At 43.5% G+C, this 21,575-nt stretch overlaps 2 protein-coding genes across 3 annotated transcripts in view; both read left to right on the top strand.

Annotated features, from left to right (window-relative positions):
• LOC104344957 (uncharacterized) overlaps positions 1–5,236 on the top strand; it is a 62,932-nt gene extending 57,696 nt beyond the window's left edge. For both annotated transcript variants that reach the window (XM_086464058.1, XM_086464059.1), the window contains 2 exons: positions 3,569–3,659; positions 4,763–5,236. In XM_086464058.1, the coding sequence (XP_086320184.1) occupies positions 3,569–3,659; positions 4,763–4,837 (166 nt within the window). In that variant the 3' untranslated portion in view covers positions 4,838–5,236. The remainder of the gene's footprint in view (positions 1–3,568; positions 3,660–4,762) is intronic.
• A 5,536-nt stretch (positions 5,237–10,772) lies between these two features.
• On the top strand, positions 10,773–12,061 carry LRAT (lecithin retinol acyltransferase). The gene is made up of 2 exons (XM_086464558.1): positions 10,773–11,315; positions 11,909–12,061. Exons 1-2 carry the CDS (start codon positions 10,773–10,775, stop codon positions 12,059–12,061), a joined length of 696 nt encoding a protein of 231 aa, XP_086320684.1.
• The last annotated feature ends 9,514 nt before the right edge of the window (positions 12,062–21,575 follow it).

The raw sequence follows: 21,575 nt of genomic DNA, 5'->3' as shown, positions 1-21,575 counted from the left end.
TTAGATTATCTGTTCCTGGGTTTGGCTTCCTTTAATGATGTAATAATGGAGCTCTGTGAGTGAATTGAAAAACTGCTGGGGAAAAAAAATATTTCCACAAAAGGATTTATTCAGGATTATAAGGATTATGCTCATGTGCCTCAGATTGTATAGTTTCTTTTAAAATTACTTGTTTATTTTTTTTAGTTTTAACTCTCATAAAAAGAGCTATCTTACTCTTTCATTTTCCTTCATTTCCCTTATTTAAACTGTGACTGGCTAAAAATATATATATTAGTTTTGTTACTAAAAACATACCAGCCACGGCTCTGCCTCACTACAGAAGCCAGTTGCCTTTCATTCTTTTTCATTAAAGCTATTAAATAGATGTACTAAACAGAGAAAAGGTGGGATTGTTTCAATAGAGAACACTGAAAACTCAAACTTCCACATTTTCAGGTAATGCAGTAACAAAAGATGGTCTTTCAAATGCCCCCCCAAACCCCAAACCTATGTGATTACTTCCCCCACTATCTAGAGTGCATTCTTAACAGATACGATAATCTTAAGATAATGGAATACGAAACTTTTCATTTAGTGGTATTAGGTCAGTCATTTCAGAAGGTTAGTAAAATTATCCTGTGAGAATTTGCTGGTTTCATCTTCTGAAATAACAATTATCTTCTTTATGTTTTGAGAGCATCCTAATGCTCAGAAATAAAAATATGACAATTGATTCCTTCTCACGGGATATTTTAACTAAAGAGCTGAAGAACAAGAAATGTGGATACTGATGCTTCTAGATTGCTTTTGTTGTATGTGTATTTGGTATGGGAGGAAAAAATACTTCTCTACAGTATATCTCATATGCAAACACGTCTTTAACCCTGTGGAATCAGTTCCTGCTTTCCTCTGATGGGAGGAATCCTATCTTTTCCTTGATTTAAATGCATTAAATAATTCCTGTACCATTATTATATCCATGCATTTTAACAGGAAATTCACAGGGAAACCTGACTACTTTGAATATGTATGAACAGCACTTTAAAGGAAGCAGTTAAGCAGGCCCCCCTTGTGCATAAGCATAGGAGTTCAGCTGGAACAGTGAATTTTCTTTGGTTTACTGGTTCCTGTCACAGACTTAGTATTCTTTGAAGGGTTTATTTGTTTTCTGTGCTTTTTAAAAGCAGCTCTTAAAACTTTTGAGTTGTACAACTAGATAATATTTTTTTCCTTTAGATCTCAGTTAATTAAACTTAAATTGTTTAATTATGCTGGCTAAATGCATGCCAACATTTTGCTTAAATGTATTGCTGCTGCTTAAGACTATTAGTTGGCTATAGTGGTTCTTCTCTTTTTATTGTGGGAGTGTATTTCTTGTGCAGAAATATTTTGGATGCTCAGGTGCTTCAAACATGCCTTAAAATACTGAAAATCCTGACCTTTGCATATCATTTTGTAATCCTAGTTTTAGCTAGAGTATCTCACTGTAAATATTTCCTCAAAGTACTTGAAGTGAATGTGCCATTCTGTAATGTTCCAAATTAAGATCTGTTACTCTTGTATTACATACTCCCTCTGCCAGAATTACTGCAGAAAGTGAAATTAAATTCTTCCACCCTTTTTTGTCATTTGCTTCTGCTTTTGTACGCTCTTCAGTTCCTCTCCTGATTTGTTTAAATGATTGATTTTCATGAAACTTCTTTTTAGAGCCAGGGTATTAGGTTTTGGAATATGTATTCCATTAATCCAGTTCTTGTGGAGAGATCTGCCAATTGTGAAATTGCTTGCTGCTTGGAAGTCTTTGCCAGTTTTTCAGGGTAAAATTTAGTGTAGTGTTTTGGTAGACCTCTAGCTCTCATGGTACGTGGTTATTGGTAATTTGTATTGAGTTTTAGTTGAAAATTTTGTGAGGTCCTCTGATCCTGCTATGTGGCTGATTATACTGTTAAATTTAATAAATTATGTAATGACTTACTCTGAAAATGGCTTTATTCTTCACATTCCTGTTGTCTAGTAGAGCACTAGAGAGTTTCCTGCCTTCCCAGTGGATTTGCCTTTAAGCGTGATAATGTTGCCTGGCAACTAGTTTTCAAGGAAGGTCAACAGAATGCCAACAGCAGTTTTCTTCTTAATAACAACTAATAACATTAACACTAAAGCAGAGTGTGGTAATGAAAGACTAGAAGGAACAGTGACAACTCCTTGCCTGGGCGACAAGTGCAGACACTCCATGGCTACTGCTTGCAAGAGCATAACAAGAACTGAGGTGTTTGCCAGGCCGCTCGGCAGAATCATCTCCTTCCATGAAAGGTTTGGGTCATATGCCCGAGACTCAAGGGCGTACAGAGCTGTGAATATCAGCAACAGCCATAGTTTTCACAGTACTAAAAAGGAGCTGAAAAAGATTAACCTCAGTGGCAAAATCAGCAGTACAAGAGCACTGCAAGAAACTCCAGCTATTGCAGAGGACAGATTTGAAGAATCTTTTCCAAACAGATGTAGATCAGATAGGTGATTCAAAAATAGGTGGTGTTGGAGGAAGCGTGATTTAAATTGCAGCAGTTAAACATCTGGTGACAGAGCAAGAATTGGATATCGTCTTTCTTTGTTACTTCTTAGGTCTTGCTGATGTTCTGATTAAATCCTTTCCTATGGAAAAAAGGAAAGCTATCGAGTGCTTAGACAAAGAAAATATTGGAGGAAAGCAAAAACAAAGGAAAACAAGAAGAATATGAAAGAGATGACAAAATACTGAAAAACTGCAAGGAGAGGCAGATGGAAATACACTATAGACCTATTTATGGAATTTGAAACAACTTTGTTAGGAAACCACAGAGCCATTTGCCAAACTTCTACAAAAGTTTCCAGATTGGAACTGCAGCAGTCAAAAGCAAGGATGGAAAAATGCTTACAGTGGCAATGGTAGAGAAAAATAGGTCTGTCACACTAAAATAAAATTTTATCTGAACAAAGTACATGGCTCCAAGAAAGTGCTGAAATGTAGCTCTACTTTTCATTTGTTATAAAATGTAGTTGGTCATAAGACTTTGATCTAGTGACTCATAGTTGTTTCTCGGTAATAAAGAGGATGCCTTCCCAACTAGCTGGCAGCCTTTGTTAGCAAAAGTGAGTTCTGGGAATTAAGCAATTGTATTTTTCAGTATCAGAACTAGGATATATCAGAAATACTTCCCTCTGCCCACTGTGTTCTCTGAGTTCATACTAGGTCTTGAACTTCTTGCCGATGGAGCTTTCTGTATGGGCTTTAACCCTTAGGGGAAAAAAATGTAGAAAACCACCTCATTGGCAATTAATGACTTCGGAAGTTGACTAAGAGGAGACTGATTACTTTATGGTCCTACTATAAAACTATTAAGGACTGGTGATTCGGAGTAAGTGGAAGGAACAAGAAGGGAGGGAAGGCCATGGGTTAATCTTCAGTTAACTTTTAGACTTGACTCAGAGGTGGGATGCCATCAGAAGCCTGACATCATGACATTTTTGCACACTGCTTTTTGCTTGGTGTTCTGTAGAAGTGTTTCTTACAAAATGTCCTGAGAAACAACGTGTAGGTTTTATTTTGCAGATACGAGTTGCCAGGAATCCATGGATTAAATTTTGTTCTGAAGAATTCCCTTGGTGGTGGTGGCATAGCATCCCTCAGAAGTGACCCACAGGCATGTATCAAAGCGATAATTTTAATGTAGTTATCTTTTATAACTATGTATTACACAGTCTCTTTATAACCAGCTTTTGGGCTGAAACTGTAAGCTTTTGGTTCTGACTCTTTAGTTCCTTTTAATTTCCTGTTATTATATGTTACCTACTTAGCTGTTCCAAGGTTTGAAAACAACATGGGGAAGTAGAAAGTTGATTTTGAATATTTGGTGAAAGAGGTGTGTACACGAAGATACTAAGGGAGTCTTCAAATCATCTATGCTCTTTATGATGTGCTATCTAAAAGATGCATCAGCAAAATTAGCTTTTCAAAAAGGCTGTCATGTTTTGGAGAATGCAGATTTAGTAGACAATTCTGATTGCCTCCTAGTATGTACAGGAACCATTAACTGTCCGACGACAACTCCAGCTTACCCTATGACTCCTATAGTTAAAATACTGATAATTAATACAAATCTGAAAGAGAAAAGCAGACGGATAGGAGTTCTTTTGTGTGACGGCATTATGTGAATCTGAAACAAACATTTTTTTGCAAGTGTACAATTTGAGTATTAAATATTTGAAACATCTAAACCTGAAGATGAAATCCCTTAACATGGCAATCCTATGGCTACAGCAAAGCACGGTTCTGGCACCATAGGCTGAGAAATGCTTATGTGTACAAATAATCTCGGCATAGTCAAAAGACTGTTCAGAGAATAAGATGATGCTATGTATGAATTGGATAGCAGAATTAAACCCAAAATAAATTGACTTTGGCATTAGGTACCGAATAAATTGAAGAATCTGTTCAGGTTTAGATGCTTGAAAACTCAACGGTATGGTTTTCCTTATTTAATTATATTGACTCAAAAGTGGGAAAGCCAAATAAACTTTAAAGGTAAATATAACTTTGGATAGCCTACAATCCAAGGCTTTGATAAAACTCACCCAAAACTGATGTATATGTTGAGATAAATACTCATAGAACTTACAAAACATACTGAAGTCTTCCACTGATTATAGGAAAAATACCTTATTAAACCATTTTTTAAAACTTAATTTACGAAGGTGGTATATTTAGATAGTAAAATGAAATGCTGGTTTGGTTTTTTTCTTACAGGGCAAAGCACTTGGACAGATGCTGTTGGATTTCCAGATCAAAAATGTTCCTGATTTAAAATCACTGATAGAGTAACAGATGTTTAATACATACGCTTTTAACATTGAGTGGTATAAAAACTTGTTATAAACAAGAACTGGCTTCTTGAGTGAGATTTTTTTTAAGTCAAAAGAGTAGAAATTAGTGACAGTTATCTCTCAGAGGCTTAGCTATATGGCACAGATTAGCAAATGTTTTGAGTAATACCGGGCTAATAGCTTTGTCTGTGACTGATAACATTTCCTGTCTAGATAATACGTTGGATGAAGAATTAATTTATTTCCTGTAAAATAGAATTAGTCAAATTGCAACATAACATTTAATTATGAGATGAGATAATCCTTGTTCCAAGATGGAAATTAACTCCTGTTCAGTCTATCTCTCTTTGCCTTCTCTCAGTCTTTATTTGAAAATTAAATGGACTGATATAGTTGAGCTCCTGTCAGCTGTGTTTGTCCTGTGCATGGAGTGAGGCTGGGTAACCTGCCGTGACTCGCTGTGGAGTCGGCACTGTCTGGCCCTGGGGAACAGCTGGGCAGTAAAGTAAAGTAGTAATTGTTACTGTTATAGATTGACTAGTAGTCAATGCTGACCTTCGGTGGTGATCCACCAAACTTCCAGCACATTGTTCAGCTAATGACAGACTTTATTATTATAATTTCCAACATCTCTTACTAGTTAATCCATTGTTTGAAAGCACTGACTGGTAGCAAATTGTAGATCTTGGCATGGGAATAAATTTGTGGATGAGGAAAGGAGAGCACTGTGAGCTAGTCTGTCTGCTTGCTGTCTCTTGGGATGGTGCAGTCCTGGCAGGGAGGAAGGGGGGCTGAGTGGTGGAGGGTTACCTTGTTTTGTTTCAGGGCTGTTAAGTCCTCATTTTGTGCAGCAGCATCCTGTCTGGATTAAGTTCATTTGACTGTCGTTTGCGTTGCCCTTCCCACAGCAAGGTCTGCCTCCTGCTGTGAAGGAATACCGAGTTGAATGCAGTGTGCTCTGTCTCTTCTGACTCCCAGTTACCACCTCCCCATCCCCCTTCCTGCACAATAGGACTAGCATGTTCAAATTGGGGTACTGCTAAACTCCTTCAACTGATTAAGCACAGACCTAAAAACCTGTATCATACTTCCCGGGGCAGTATCAAGTGGAAATTCTGGCCCAGTAACTGTCAGTGTTTCCTCTGCAGCAGCCATAGCAGTATTACTCCGCATGTTCAGGCATTTTATACTCAGAAATTAATCTTTTCCTTTATTTTGGGGAGACCAGTAATTGTTTAATGCTGACAAAATGAGATGTTACTAATATCAGATAAAATTATGAAAATAAGTATTTTTTTAATTCTCACCGAAACTGTCTGTTACTTGTTCCTAAATCTCAATCTTTGCTACCACTATTATTAATTTCCTAGCCTCTTGCTTGCTAATGAGGACTATACAATGAATTGTTCCCATCTTTTCTGTGGTTTTGTTCATTTGAATTGTAGGCATTGTAAGTGAGCGCTTTATCTAAACGTACTATTCTCTTAGCGAGTCATAAGTGCTACCTGTGTATACAGCATGATTCCGTCTAGTTGTAAAAAAAAAAATAAGTCATTACTTCATTGCAGAAAAATATCCAACTTAGTAACTTCAAAGGGAAAAACAGCATGCTGGTTTTATTATGTTTACAGTCATTTTTCATTAGAAAACTCTTGTTAATAATTTGGAAGCCTGTTAGTTTAGCAAAACAGACAAAGGTATGGAGAGGAAATAGAAAAAATTATAGACCTCAGTAGCAAACCTACAAGGATAAAAAGGCTACATTAAGTGTTTGCAGTTCACTCAATATGCTGCTGAAGTGACTCTGTAAATGTGTATACAATGATTTTTGAATAAAGTGAACATTTATAACGTATAAATTTGTTTTAGTTATTTATGTTGTTTTTTCTTCTGGAAGAGAGTGATACTTAATTCAAAGGTTCTTTGTTTTGGGGTTGTTTCACTTGGCCTGCAGTTTCGTGCATTGTCTTGCTGGTTCCCTTCTTCCTTCAGATTTTGTCTGTTCTGCCCCTAGTCTTTGTTAAATACAAAAGCTGAAAAGGTAAATGATACTATTTTCTAGAGAGCTGGTCATTTACAGCTCTACGATGGAAGCTGTAATTTGCTGAAAAGAATGGCACAGTGTTCAAATGGGTTGGATATGGGAATACAAAGGCGTTATTTTTTTATCTCCGGAATTGCCCTTTTGAATGCTGTGAAACCATCCCTCACAAACATGTTTTCTGTCCACTGTTTCTTTCAAGTGGCATTGCTTTTCAGATACTAGTCTTGCGAATTGCAGCCTCTGAAAATCCATATCCAAAGATTTTATTCTCCTTGACCTCCTTAACGTGTTTCGAATTCGTGAACCTGTACTTGTTCCAGCAATCCCAGCTGACCTGAAAGCTTGTTAAAGCTGCATTTGTTTGTTCATCTGCGGTAGAGGTAACGGAGAAAAGTTTGGTAAAACATAAATGGTGCTCGAAGGGGAGCAGGTATGCAGTCAGCATTGGTTTGACTTCAGTCAGTTAAAAATGCGTTCTGCCTCCTTGTTAAACCAGGGCTGTTGCTCATAGAGGCAAGAACTTACCCTTCCAATTGCTTTTCTTTCCTGCTTTTCCCCTACTGTTTTAGCTGTGAGGGCAGGATGGAAACAGTAATTCCTAGCGTGTAAAATAAGGTTCCATCTAATATATGAGTTTCAGTGTAATGGAAACTGGCTCACCCCTCTTACCTGGAAAGTTTTTGTGCTGTGGCTCATCTGCGCTACAGAACAAGGGCTGCATTCTCTTACCTCTCACAGCTTTCTTACCACATCTCACCTAACTCCCGAAAATAAATAATGGGTTTTATCATTAAATTATTTTATAGCAGCTCAGTCCCAATGAATACTTTGTCAATGTTTGCTGATTTACATTTAGTATTTCAAATTGATTTTCCCACTGCAATTTGTGTATTAAAGGTACAAAAGTAGTTATACAAAAGTGACACAAAATACAGGATGTGCTAGAGTGTTTGAGGCACAAAGTATATTTTCAGTTTAGCCATCTCCAGTGAAGCCATTTTTTCCACTAAAATATGGGGGGGGGTTCCCCTTTCAGAGCAGAGGAAAAAACAGACTGTAAGTACACGTTTTAAATTGTGTTTTGCATCATGGCACTCTGAAAGTAATGGGAGTGCAGCTGTTAAGGTTTGAAAGCAGAAAACTTGGGATTGCTGGTTGCAGTTTGCCTTTCAAGAATCTGAATGGTTTCGTTCAGAAGTTACTTTGGTACGATGTGCTAAGTGCTTTGCACACAGTGAGGCTCACGACGGTTGCAAGGTAGTGGCGAGCATTACCTGGGTGGGTTTCACTTGCTGCAAGTGGGTACATGTGTTGGCGGGAAGAGCAACGCCATTTCACAGACCTGTCTGCTGTGTAATGCCTTATGTGCTTGTTCCCTTGGGCTTGGGGTTTCCGGGCTGAAAGTGAAGCAGTGGTTTGGTGGAGAGGGAGAGGTGAGGCTCATTAGTGCCTCAGGCATGAGGAAACCACACTGCAGAAGTGTCACACCTCTCACTTCATTCCTTTGAAACCCTCACATGCAGTAAGACTTTGAGTCTCCTCCTCGTGGTGATTCCTCTTCTTTGGTTTCATCCTGGTTTCCTTTCTGGATTTACTTGAAATGGACCCTGGTGATGATGGGATTAAAGCTAACTGGCATTAAGAAAGCAAACAAGACGCCTCTAAGTAAAAGGTCCCATTGGGAAGTGTCTGTTTCTGCTAGGGAGTTCAGCTGAATTCCTCTGCCTTCCTTGAGGTGGGAGAAAGAAAGCTGAACTGTAGGACCGAAGCATCTCTAACACCTGTTTCAGCAAAGAGCATCCAGCTGTTCCCTTGACAGCTTTGGGGAAGGGGGGGGGGGGGGAGCAGGTCTTGAGATGGCAGTGTGGGGCAGGACCAGCGCTTGTCCTTGCAGAAGGGACACGGGAACCTTTCTGTGCCAGGACTTTCTGTGGAGCCTTTGATAACCTTCTGGCTGTGGCACAGTGCTCCAGCTCTGGACCAGCCACTGTGACCATCACCGAACGGTGAGACCCTTTATCATGATGAGGGGGTTTTAATCTTTTCTTTTCCCCCTGTCCCTTAAAAATAATGTGCTAGTTAACAATGAGAAAAGCTCCCCCTCCTCCCCTGTTTGTATTTACTAGTAGTGAAAGCTTCAGACCTTCCAAATATATTTACACATCTGGATTTGAAAAGATGCTGTTTTAATTATATAATTATGAGTGGCTGGTGGCTAATCTGCAGGGTTCCTACCAGCATCGTAAGCCACATCTATAAGGTATTTTCTCTTTTGTAAGTGACGTGATTTGAAGTAGGAGGCTTTAGAGGGCTAAGCCTGTGTTGCGTAAAAATTTTGGCTGAGACTCTCCAGAGAAAATCCCAAATGCCTGATCACTCTGGTGAGAAGTGCTGGGGCTCTGGCCTGTAATCGGTGACCAAAGAGGAGGTTATGGTGGGCCTCTCTCTCTGCAGATGAAGCAAGGTGAGGATAACACTCAGTTCCCCAGGAAGCTGCTCTCTGCTGTGAGCAGGAGGCAGCAGGAGGGCAACGCCAGATATCACTTTCTCCCCTAAAATATTTTCTTCACTGAGGAGTGGAAAACTTCCTCTGAGTGAGCCTCATCTTTCCTGCCTGAACCTTGGCTCACTATCCATAGTTGTAGGAGGCTCTCACCTGCTGGGTCCTTCTCTCTGCTTTTCTATTTGTACCAGAGCTGTTCCTGGATGGAAAGAAAAATGGATGGTGAACCTTTTCTCTTTGTTGCTGGTGTGAGCAAAGGCATTCTATGGCTTGAGGGTGGTCTAGAGATCCATTCTTGAGCCAGAGGCTCTTGGGTTTAGAGTGACTGCGCAGGGAAAAGTAACTTGCTGGTTCAACCCTGTTAGACAGTAGTGCTCCTCTTCTGGCTTCCCTGCTCTGTATTTGGCGTCGGGTGTGTTGCGGTGTTTGCCCGAGCATCCGCAACCCGCAGGAGGACAGACCCGGCAACTGGGCAGCCTTAGAGCCCGGCTTGAGGGAAGACGGTCTAGCGAACGACTCCTCCGGCACCGCTCCCCCGCCCGCTCCGCCGAAGCCTCCCCCGCAGCTGGGGCAAGGCGCGGGAGCAGGAGCTGCTGCGGCACGAACAAAAGTCAGTGGCGGGGGGGTGGGCGGCGGCGGCTCGGCGAAGGGCTGCAGCCGCGGCGGGCGGCCCCCTCCCCTGCCCCTCTCCGGGCCTGCCCTCTTCCAGGTAAGATGAAGGCCTGTCCCATCCATCATCCCGTGGTCCCCGAGGGGGCGGGGAGTTGCTCGGCTACTGAAATTTATTAGCATCAGACGAGGCGGCTTTGCTGACCTCATGGGGCTGCTCTTTTGTGGGCTCTGTTGCCAGGATTTACCCCTTTACATAATGGATTAGCAATGAATAGAAACGCAGGGGAACGGCTCTCCGCCTTTCCCCTCTTTCCGAGCTGGCGGACCTCTCGGGCGAGTTAACGTACGAAGGTGACTTCCCTCTCCCTCGGAGCTCTCCCTCCTCCCGAGGCAGAAAGGCGCGCTCAGCCGCTGCCGAGCGACTACCGCGGCCCCCTACCCCTTAGGTCCCCTCGGCGGGGGAAGGCGAACGAAGCGGCTGCGGCCCCGGGAGCGCTCCGCTCCCCGGGGCGGACGAAGGGCTCTGACCGTCTTTTTTCTTGCCCTTCTACCTGCGGGCGCGGCGCCACCCCGAGGGCCGGGACGTGGGGCCGGCCGAGCGTGCCCGCCGCGCTCCCCGATAAAGCCCGGCCGCTCGCTGGGGCGGGCGCTCCCCGCACGCCGCTCACCCGGTGGGCTGGCCCCGGTGCCCGCCCCGCCCCGCCCGGTAGCCTAGAAAAGCGGGGCCGGGCAGGGAGGGCTGCTCGGCAGCAGCGAGGGCTCCCCCCGCCGACCATGAAGAACCCGGTGCCGCAAGCGGCCTCGCTGCTGCTGGAGAAGCTGCTGCTCCTCGTCCACGTCCGGCCCCTGCCCGCCGGCTCCGGCGGGGAACCGCCGCCCGCCTCCCCCGGCTACTACGACACCAGCTGCTTCAAGCGGGGCGACCTGCTGGAGGTGCCCCGCACCCTCTTCATCCACTTCGGCATTTACCTGGGCGAGAACCGCGTCGCCCACCTGATGCCCGACATCCTGCCCGCCTTCACCGGCGACCGCCGGCAGATCCAGCAGGTAGTGACCAACAAGCGGCTCATCCTGGGCGTCATCACCAAAACGGCCAGCATCCGCGTGGACACGGTGGAGGACTTCGCCTACGGCGGCAGCATCCTGGTCAACCACATGGACCGGCTCTTCGTGGACCAGGTGCTGGGCAGCGAGGAGGCGGCCCGCCGGGCGGAGAAACTGGTGGGCGCCACGGCCTACAGCCTGCTCTGGAACAACTGCGAGCACTTCGTCACCTACTGCCGGTACGGCGCCCCGGTCAGCTTCCAGACCGACAAGGTACGACCCGGCCGCCGGCGCTGGGGAGCCCCGCGGGTTGCCGCGCTGCGCCGCTCCGCTCCGCTCCACCGGGAGGGCACGCAGCTGCCGGGGTGGGGTGGGGGGGGGGGGGGGGGGGGGCGGTGCTGCCCGGGCCGGCGGCCCCGGCCCCGCGGGGCGCTCCGCTCCCCGAAACTGGTTCAGGCGCCGCCGGCCCCCGGGAGCTGCTGCCCGGGCCCGCCCGGCCGTTCTCCCCGCGGCGGGCACTGCCGCGGGCGCGGAGCTGCCGGGAAGGCGGCTGGCCCGGCCTCGGCTGGCCTCGAGCGGCGCGGAAAGCGGAGCCGAGTTCCCGGGACGCTGCATGTGCTCGTAAAGCGCTCTGAAGCCAGCCGATCCTGCCGGAGCCGCGGGCTGCCCGGGGGGTAGAGCCCGGGCCGGGCGCCAGAGCCGGACTCGCTTTTCACCCCGTGCCGCGCTCCAGAGAGCCCGCCTGGGAGCTGGGGTAGCAGCCGCGGGCCTGTGACAGAGAAGGTGGGCATCTCCAGCTGGCCGGTTAAAGCTTTAACCCTGACCTTTTCCTTTTTTTTTTTTTTTTTTTTTTTTTTTTTTTCCAGTTCTGTGAGACTGTGAAGATGATTATTCGGGACCAGAGGAGTGTTCTTGCTTCAGTACTTGTGGGATTAGCGTCAATAGTCTGCCTAGGTTTGGCACCCTCTACCACGCTCCCCACTATCTTTATTCCCTTCTTCCTGTGGATGGCTGGCTAACAGCCTTCCTGGATGCTCACAGCCAGCATCTGTATATAGGATGTATACTACTGTATTTATGAAAGCACAGATTACTCGTCGGCATCACGTAAAGTTTCTCAACCTTGTGTGCCATTTTTAAATACAACTTTGTCTAGAAAACAGTGCACAAGGCATAGCTTACTGTGTAAGCCAAGTAATAGATTTCCTGAAAATCTCCATTGGTACGTTTTAACACACCTTTAAATCATGAAAAAGTAGGGTTGCGTTGCAGTTCTGCTCCTTGCCTTTAGTCACAAGTGATTCTGGTAATATCCTTCATGTTCTTCAATTCCTTAGCTGCATACCCGGGTGCCATAACCATTAATAAAAATGGATGATGGAGTTCCACAAACTGATGGGTATTGAGAACAAGCTACTTATCTCTTCCTTTGATAGGTACGGTGTACATTCAGAAGTTACTGTCTCCTTTCCTAAAATACTGTTTAGGGGAGGTACAAGTACACTGACTGGTTTTGATAGCAAAGAAGAAAAATCAATCCTAGGCTGGGTGCTGTGTGCTGCAGGAGCACATCTGGCTGGATTGGCTACAGTCATTTCCCTTCTGGGAAATGTCACAAATCTGCCATTTGTATTAATTGTGTAAACACTCGCTACAGTGTTAACCAAGTTTTTAATTGGGTTAGTGGCAAGGAAAGATGGTGATTCCTCAGCATTGTCCTTGCTACTGACAGTGGTTAGTATGGCTAATATTAATGGCTACAGAGGGTTTTAGGGGACACAGGATGAAACTAGCTTGCTTTATGACAACTAGTGACATACACACATTGGAAATTTCCAGCGTGCACATGTGGGGAGGAGGAGAACTGACGCCAATTTAGTTCCTGCCTTCCCTCAGCAGTGGGACCCGTGTGGGTGCCATAAAGCATCAGAGATCGTTTGAGCAGTTTCTGTGGGGGCTATATTGTCATTTTTGGATATTGCCTTAAAACAAGATGCCTCTTGGTGAAAGACAGCGTGTCTTTTCTGTACTTGTCTCTTGTGAGTAAGTATTCACTTGTACGCCAGCAGTTGGTGCTAAAAACGTTTCGTATTCAATGTTGAGGCCTTTCTGTTTATTAAGAATCTGTAAAGTTGGACTTAAAATCAAGTTCATCTGGCCAGTTGTCCAAGTGCTGAAACCTTTGCTATTTTTTTTCTTAGCAATGTCTTGATGTATGCAGAGAAATTGTTCAGCTCCTGGAATGCCTTGCATATGACACATGCACTTACACGTTCATGTGCTGCCTTCCTTTCTAGTCAAAGGTGAATACGGTGGTGTCTTCACCAAGGACTGAACCTCAAATTTACTTCTAGGAGTGGTGTCCAGTATCCTGTCATCAGCTCTGCTGCTCAAGTGGCCACTTCTGCCATTTTTAGAGAGACTCATTTTAACTGTGCTATAAATCCCTTTCTCCTTCTACTAGACCTTACAGCTGCTTCAAGATTGGATTCTTGAACTGTGAGTCTACTTGGCTGCTCTCTAATCATCTCTCTTCTTCTGGCTGCTCCGCTGTAACCGACGAAGAATGTAAAGACCGGGGTGAAGTTCCAGGCTCATAGAAAACAGCAGCATGACGGCTTGCTGCCATCAGCCGAGAGGGGATTTCAGCCCAGCTTTCAGTACACGTTCAGTCTGCAGCCCAGCTCCTAGCAGCTGGGTATGAATTACTGTTGGATCCTTGCAACAACTTCTGCTTTCAAAGATTGCAACGCTTAGTGTAACTGTTTCTGGTAAACTTTTAAAATTAAGGTGTTTTTTAATTAACATGAATTGCTTTTTCATAGTGTATGCGCTAGTAATATTTACATAAATTCCAGTGTGGTTTTTTTTTTACTTGCTGTGTGTAAGGTATGAACTGTAGTCATTACTGTAATTATATAAATAGAATTTATTCATTTACAAATGTCTGATGGCCTCTTGAAATTGCGTATAGTGCTATAGCATTTCTCTAGTGTATCCCAGTAGGGCACTGAACAGTCCATTAACATGCAGTTACATAGTGTCTGATTACAGGTGGGCTTTTCCTTTCCCCTTTATTTACTTGGGATTTATAAGAATTCCAGTAATTCTTATGATTCACTTATACAATAAACAACAGGGTCATGACCAGTAACCAAATCATTAGCGGGATTGTTGGAAGGCAGAGAAATGTTCCTGCTCTAGCTTCGGTATCAAAGGACCAATGCTCCTGCTTTGCTAATGCTGTGGAGCAAGAAGCATCCAGATTAGACAGGGGGACTAAAATGGGATTTTCACAGGTGTCTATGAAAGAAATGAAAACAGTTCCTTGTAGATTTCCAGCTGTATTAGTAGAGAATTTTCCTTCAACATGTGAAGTTTCAAGCTTATGAAATAGTCTAGAATGCCTTGCTCTATCCTTTCATCAAAGGCAAGTAATAATATGGGCATGGGAACAGAAATTCAGCTGCATGTGTAGGAGTTTTCCGTACCAACTGTAATACTGGCAGAGATCTTGAAATTTTGTTAGAATCCACCAGGAGTCAGATCAGTCATGCTCTGAGGGGAAAAACAAGACTAGCAGGCATGAATTCTCATGTTCAGCTCAGCGGGTGGTGTTTGTGCTCTGAAATATTTTGGTAAATGTCAGTGTCAACTTTTTTTCTGTAATTACTTGAGTAAAAATAAGCACTTGCCCTAGGTGGAGCAATGCATTACAGACTTGAGCTCAACTGTGGTGCCATTGAAATGAAGGAGCTACTTACAATAAGAAAAACACAGAAAACTGTGGAGCAGTTCGGCTGTTCGGAAATGTGTGTGCTTAGAAGTGAAATTGTTCATAGGTAACCGTAAGTGACGGTGATGAGGAGTGTAAATCGAGAGGTGCAGCTCATCTCAGTGGTGGGGCTGTTTGGAAACGCTGTGTGGTTAAACCAGAATATGTAATGGAGGAGTATAACCATCACCCCTGTGCCACTGGGAAAGGCAAGCAGTGAAGACATCAAGTTAAAAGGATAGATGTTTCACTTCAAGCTTTCCAAAGAAAACAAAAATAAAATGAGCATTCATAAGGCTTGAAATGTTTGCACAAAACCTGTGTTTAAGAGAAAAAAGAAAAAAGAAGTTGCTAAATGAAGACATTAGAACAGTGAGCTTTCTGTTTGTATTTATTTTAGCTTGGAACATGAATCATTACTCATTTTGTGGTGAACAGTCATCTGCTGCTTGATTTCACCTTTGGGTCCTCCTGTGCTGAAGGAGAATGCTACATATAAATACCACTGAGGCTTTTAATGAAAACAAAATCATAGCAATACTTGTTAAAGTCTGAGGGGGTGGGGAAGAGGGAATTAAACTTGTGTGTGACTTGACATCGTCCAGACAGGTTTTAGAAAGCAAGCTGCAGCAACAAGAAACATTGGAACTGTGATCTCTAGAAATGATAAGGTGCTGTGTTATTTATTGCATGTTCTCACATTAAATAAAGCATCACACACCACTGAATGACACAGAACTGTGTTAGACAGTCGTGAGTTACCATCTCCTTTATCCACTGAAATTTAAAAAAAAAAAAAAAGAAAAAAGTTCTCAGGTGACTCTAGGAGCCATTTGTTCCTTACGCTTTGTAATAGCTTAGGACCCGATTCCTCTGAGCACTTAACTGTCGTGAATGGGCTTACTGATGGGAAATGAAGGTACAAAGCCTAGTAGTTTTGAGGCTCTTCGCTTTAGTGCATTGCACTCGCTGGTAAGCTTTACAGAAATCTTTCAGACCACCGTGCTGGTAAAATAAACGATCTCTTCTGCTGTAGGAATAGGTTGCTAAAAGTATTTGAGGGCTATTTTTGGCATAATTCTTAAAAATCAATTCTGTGCTGTGTTTTGTGGCTTAGCTTCGCTTCTGAAGTTATGGGAACACCTAGGATATGATGCTGAATGCTCAGAGACTGTGGGAGAAGGGGGGGGAAGTAGGGTGATCTTTAGGAGACTTAAATCAGAATTACGTTGATTGCAGCACCACAGTTCTGTCTGTGACAAAACTGGCAATTTATGTTTGCTGGTTCTGTGCCTCATAGGGTAGAAAACTCTCTGTAAGATGTTCTGTAGCTTTTTAATGCTTTCCCTGTTTATTAGGGAACTTTACGTAGCCCTCTGACCTTGTTTTAGTAGTTGCCTCTTCTCTATAGCATTTCTGTGGGTTGGAAAACAGTTGGTGGCTGCTCTGTGGTAGTGCGATTTGGAGCAAATCAGCTGCATAGTCCCCAAAACCACATCACACCACCTACAACTAGGTGCTGGGTCTGAACGAGGCAGTGAAAGTACAAGAGGAAGATAACGAAGGTTTATTTTCCTTGCAAGGGCAGGGCACATTAAGTGTGCTGAAGGACCAGTCAGTGAACATAGAGGTGTGTGCCTGTGAAGGCTCAGATGCTGCTTAGTTGGGCACACTGGGCACAGTGATGTGGCTGCTCTCCTGTCCCCAGCTGTACTTTAGGGGGCTTGAGATGGGGTTGCATGTTAGGGCTGAGATTAAATGGATTAACTTGCTTTCCCTTAAATTGAGAGGTATGTCGTCAATGCCACAGGCTCTAATCTAACCTAGTAAATAAAATGGGCTGGGGTCCATCTTCTGACTATGTGGTGGTACACTGTGACTCATGTCCGCACAGCTAAACACTCTCACCCCTACAGCGTAGCTTCACCGCTAGTGGCCACTGGCCATGCTCCGTGGCCTGCCTTGTCCCACAGCACGCTCCGAGAGAGCACTAGTTACCAGGGGCTGCAACTGGCATCATGCAAACAGCGTCCTTGCAAACATGGATGACTGTATACAAATGTGCAAACCTATTCTGTGACCTTGTTTAGCTGATTAACCTGGTCAGAATTTTAAGGTGGACATCCCCATTTGTTACACAAAACCTTGAGTCCCTTCCTGGTTGAGCAGCACTTTGAATGGAAACAGGAACACCATTTTAGAGTGCAAAAATGTGATGGTTACAGCATTTCTGGGGATTTGGGAGACCTGTTCCTAGGACCTTCTCAGTCCATCCTGCAGGAGACTCAGTGGACTTTGGATCAGGCTGTGAGCTGGCTACACCTCACCTTTTCTAATTGTATCTCATGGCTAGGACAGGGATTATTGATCTTATTTTATTTATTTATTTTTTTTTAATCAAGTCAGGCAACACCAGTGGCTTTGAGTCAGAAGGAAAAAAATGGCTCCCTGGCCACACTGTGTTGGAAAAGGCTCTGTTTGGTCTCTGTGTATTTTCCCCCTCCAAGGGGGGGTGTCGCTTCTCTTGGTCTATGGGCCCCAGTGAGGTTCTGAGTGGGAAACAGATCCCTAGATGCAGCCAGGAACTAGAAACGCTAAGACTGGGACATTCCTGACTTTGCCACAACACAAACTGCAGCCATTCAGAAATAAGGGAGAGATGATCAGGCTAGGTCAAAGGTTTGCTGCTTTGCTGCAGTGTTGCTTTAGTTAAAGCAAACACTTAATTAAAGCAGATACCTGCTGTACCTCTCTAACTATTGCCTACAGTTTGAATTCTTTCCCAGTTCTATAACTGGGACAGTAATAATCTCTGTTTTCTAGCCAGTTGCAAGACTTGGTGAATATTTGCATAAGGTTGTGGGTTCCTTGCATTTGACATACCAAATAAATAAAATGCATGGTTCCTTACCAGAAGGCAACTTCCCTGCTTGTGAAACCAGTTTTCTGCGAGGCTAAGGAGGTATAGTATTTTATATAATTAAAAACACATGCAAATAAAGGGTTGTGCTCTGCTAAATTTGCCGAGCCACCTTATCTTCTGCATAGTCTTAGACCCGACTCAGATTTATTTGCACCTGTGTTCCTTGCCATTTTGCAGAAAGTACTTGCATATTTCCAGTTTGTACTGCACAGAAATACAGGGAGGGGTGGGTCTGCTACTGCCACACAGTAGGTAAAAAGTTACTAATCACTTCTAATTGAAGTGAAGAAATGTGGGGGTGAAGATAACGAGAGTCTCCTGCACCCCTGGTAGAAAGATTAGAGTTAGATATTTAACAGTAACTTTGGCTGTTTCTGCTTCCCGACGAGATTGTACATAGCTCCAAGTGAACGCTCAGGAGGAGGGAGGCGCCTGCTTTCAACCACATTCATGTCGAGTCTGTCTAAACGACACTGTGTAAGGAGCGTGGAGCCACCGACGACTTTGCTCCTTCCAGAAGCAGAAACAGCACAGCTGTGAAAAACGGAGAGCTGCGTTTAGCCCTAGGGGAAGAAGACTGTTTGGTTCAGCATCATGCTATCGCAGCTCTGTGGCTTTTGGAGCCTGAACAACAGCACCTCGTGATCCTGTCCTGTTTTGAAGTCATACCAACTCACCTGAAGCAAAAGCCTTGAATCATGCAGATATGCACTTGACTGTTTAAATTCCATCCCAAGCCCCGTTTTATTCACAGGTTACTTTACACAGGTTCCAGCTCTGCTGGTTCCCGAGGAGTCCTTCCCAAAGTAGGTAACTCTTCCCAAGCTTCCGAAGGCCTCACTCAGGGCTGAAAATCACCACAGACTGGTAAGTGTGTAAGGCTGCAATGCCTAAAGTACATGTGAAGATGTAGCCCGCAATATCCACAGTCACGTTGCCATGTTCCATTCCTCAGTCTTTCATCAAGCTCAGGATGTGCACGAAACTCAGCTCATCTGGAAATCCCAATGTGTCATAAACTAGGACGTGGCCTTGGCAAACAGAGGCAAAAGTAACATCTCTTCACCCAGTATTAACCATTTAGCACTGACAACCTCATGGTAAAGGCAGCTTTTTATTTTCCTTTAGTTAGTACTCCCAGTTTCTGATAGCAAGTAGGTTTGGTCACGCTGTATGTAAGAAAGAACCACTCTGTTGTCCAGGTAACTATTTTAGAAGGACAATTTGATCATCTGTTGACAGACAGGGTGTAGACTGGGAACAATGTCTTTTCAAAAACTTGCCTGGAGAAAGCAGTAATTCTGCTTGGCCAACGAACTGAAATTCCAGTGAGGAAGAGAGTGTTTCTATTTCTGATGTCTTTGCGCAATTCCAGTAACTCTAATACTGTTAAAGCACTGAGAATTGCACAGGCAGTAGACCTGATGCATAGTCACAAAATGTGTTTCAAAATTATACTGAGATTTTTATGACTTGCAGAGAGTTTTCTTACAAGCAAACTGAAAATATCCACCCAAACTAGTCACAGAAATTACCTTCCCTCAGTAACATTCTAGTTTGCACTTTTCAGTTTGGGAAATGTTTGTGTTAAAAGCTCTCTTACATACAGTACACAATCCTGCAATTAAATACAAACTGGTGCTTGCAACAACACCCTGTTCTTATGGGAAAGACACTGAATTTGTGACTTAAATCATGAGCTCATTGTACAACTCAGCAGGAAGGGAACATGGGACGCGAGCAAGACATCTGTTTAAACAAAAACCATTTGATCCTAATTAAAAAAAAAAAAAGTGAGATTAGTTACTTTGAGAAAAATCACCTTACTAGCACTGCATCTTTAAAAATTATCCCATTCGGACAGGTTTTCAGTAATTGAGTACATAGTACTCCAAGTTTCTTCATTGCATCAGCGTCATTGGGTTATGTTTCTTTCAGCTAAAATTAACAGCTTTGTCACTGTCTTCACAGAGAGCAAGATTAAGTATGAGATATTCCCCCCCCATTCCCTGACCTCCCCAAAATCTTGTACCTGAGGAAATTTGTTAATGATATTCAGAAATGAACCCCTGATCACTACGAACTTTACACTGAATTATGATTTGAAGAACCTTACAGGTCATAAACTGTGCAGCTTTTTTTTTAGTCCTTCAAATCTGTTCAGACAGCTGCCTACAGATGGTTGCTTCTGCGCTGCCACCAGTGTTTCTATCTAGTTTTTTTTGTGGTCTAGGCAATGTGCTCTTCATCTGGCTTCTGAGATCTTCTGTGAACACAACTACTCCCATTAATCTTTAGGAAAACTGGACTCTCAATCCAGACCTGCAGCAAGACAACCAGACACTTAACAACTGCCTCCTAAGAGCCTTGCGCTTACAGACAAAGGCCAAATTTTTTAGCACCATGGGAACAAACTTGGCAATATCTGAAGGTCAGTTTAGCCCTGTATCATTTTCCACCAATGAGCAACAGTGAGCACTCAGGGACAGGGCATGGGTACAGAGTCTGGATATATTCTCAAAAATTTCCTTAAGCAACAATTCAGAAACTTCCAGCTTTAACGCTTGCATTCATTTCACCACGTTTAATACTCTTAGTCTATGTGAACTTGGCTTACTCCTTTTTTAGCCTATCTGTCTGGCTTCTGAAAGGTTCTATGGCAAGATTAATTACGACATATGAAAAAGCACTTTATTTTAAATTGGCTGCCTGATGATTACATTAGCTGTCCCTCCCCTTCTTGTACTACAGGGAACAATGAATAATCATTTTGTGTTCATTTTTTCCACTTACAGTCTTACAACTCTCAGATATTCCTGGTGTGGAAGTCAGACTTTTCTTTTGCAGTTTCCACAAATTTGTGCTGAAATTCTTGTGAAAGGGCTCATTTGGCACCGTCCTTCTAGTACCATGGCTGCCCTCAGAATTTATTATACATTACACCTCTCAGTCTAACAATATCATCCTGGAGTTTCTTCAGACTTGACTACACCCAGTGTTGTCAGTCTGTTACTTTGAGTTTATTCATCAGTCCTAAAGCGCCTTTTATTGCCCCCTCAGGACTAACGTTGAGGATGCACTTCCTGTAGAAAAGAATGGGCTTATTTTGAAAACTCCTCTATCACTTTTGTATTGAATATTGCTGGGAAAAAAAATTGGTTTTGCTATGGTCTAATCGTACTCAAAAGGCACTTTCTACATCTTTATGATCTGTCAGCTCTCTCCCTGGCAACTGCCTGGCTTTTGATATATTTTAACAAGGTGGGTTTTTTAAGTATTAGCTTGTATGTTAGTAAGGTGATTCTCTGAATCATTTTTTAGCCTGGGTCCTTGCGACTTTCTACACAACTAGCTTATGCAGAGTACTCGTGGGCCTTGTTTGGGTACGAGATCTGCTTTTTGCAGGGTATAACTTCTAATAAGCCTTTGCCTCTGCTTTGCTCCAGCTTGAGTCCTGGGTTGACGGAGCAGCAAGGTGGGAGGTGTCTCCCCAGGGTCCAGCATGGGCACGAGCATCGAAAAATCCCAAATCGATCACCAACTTGATATTGGTGTGGATGGTCTTGCAGCATCTCCTGGATGCTGGGAAAAGTGGGGTGCAGAGCTCCTTCAAAATAAAAAGACAGCATTGACAAACCTTCTTTTAAGATAACACACTCCCACCTAGCGGCTCTCTTACATTCAGGAAAATGCACTGTGCAGACCTCCAGCAAACTGGGAAAAGCTGACTATGAAACTCGCATTTAAGAAAGGAGTAAATCAGATGTTTACTAAGTTGGCATTAACTGCTCAGTAGGTTTAGAAACGCTGATTTTGAATTCCTGTTTCACTGTTG

This window comes from Leptosomus discolor, chromosome 4, assembly GCF_034619465.1.
Source record: "Leptosomus discolor isolate bLepDis1 chromosome 4, bLepDis1.hap2, whole genome shotgun sequence".
In the NCBI taxonomy this organism is placed as follows: domain Eukaryota; kingdom Metazoa; phylum Chordata; class Aves; order Leptosomiformes; family Leptosomidae; genus Leptosomus; species Leptosomus discolor.
The sequence above is the reverse complement of the archived record's forward strand: the minus strand, read 5'-3'. Positions and strand labels throughout refer to the sequence as shown.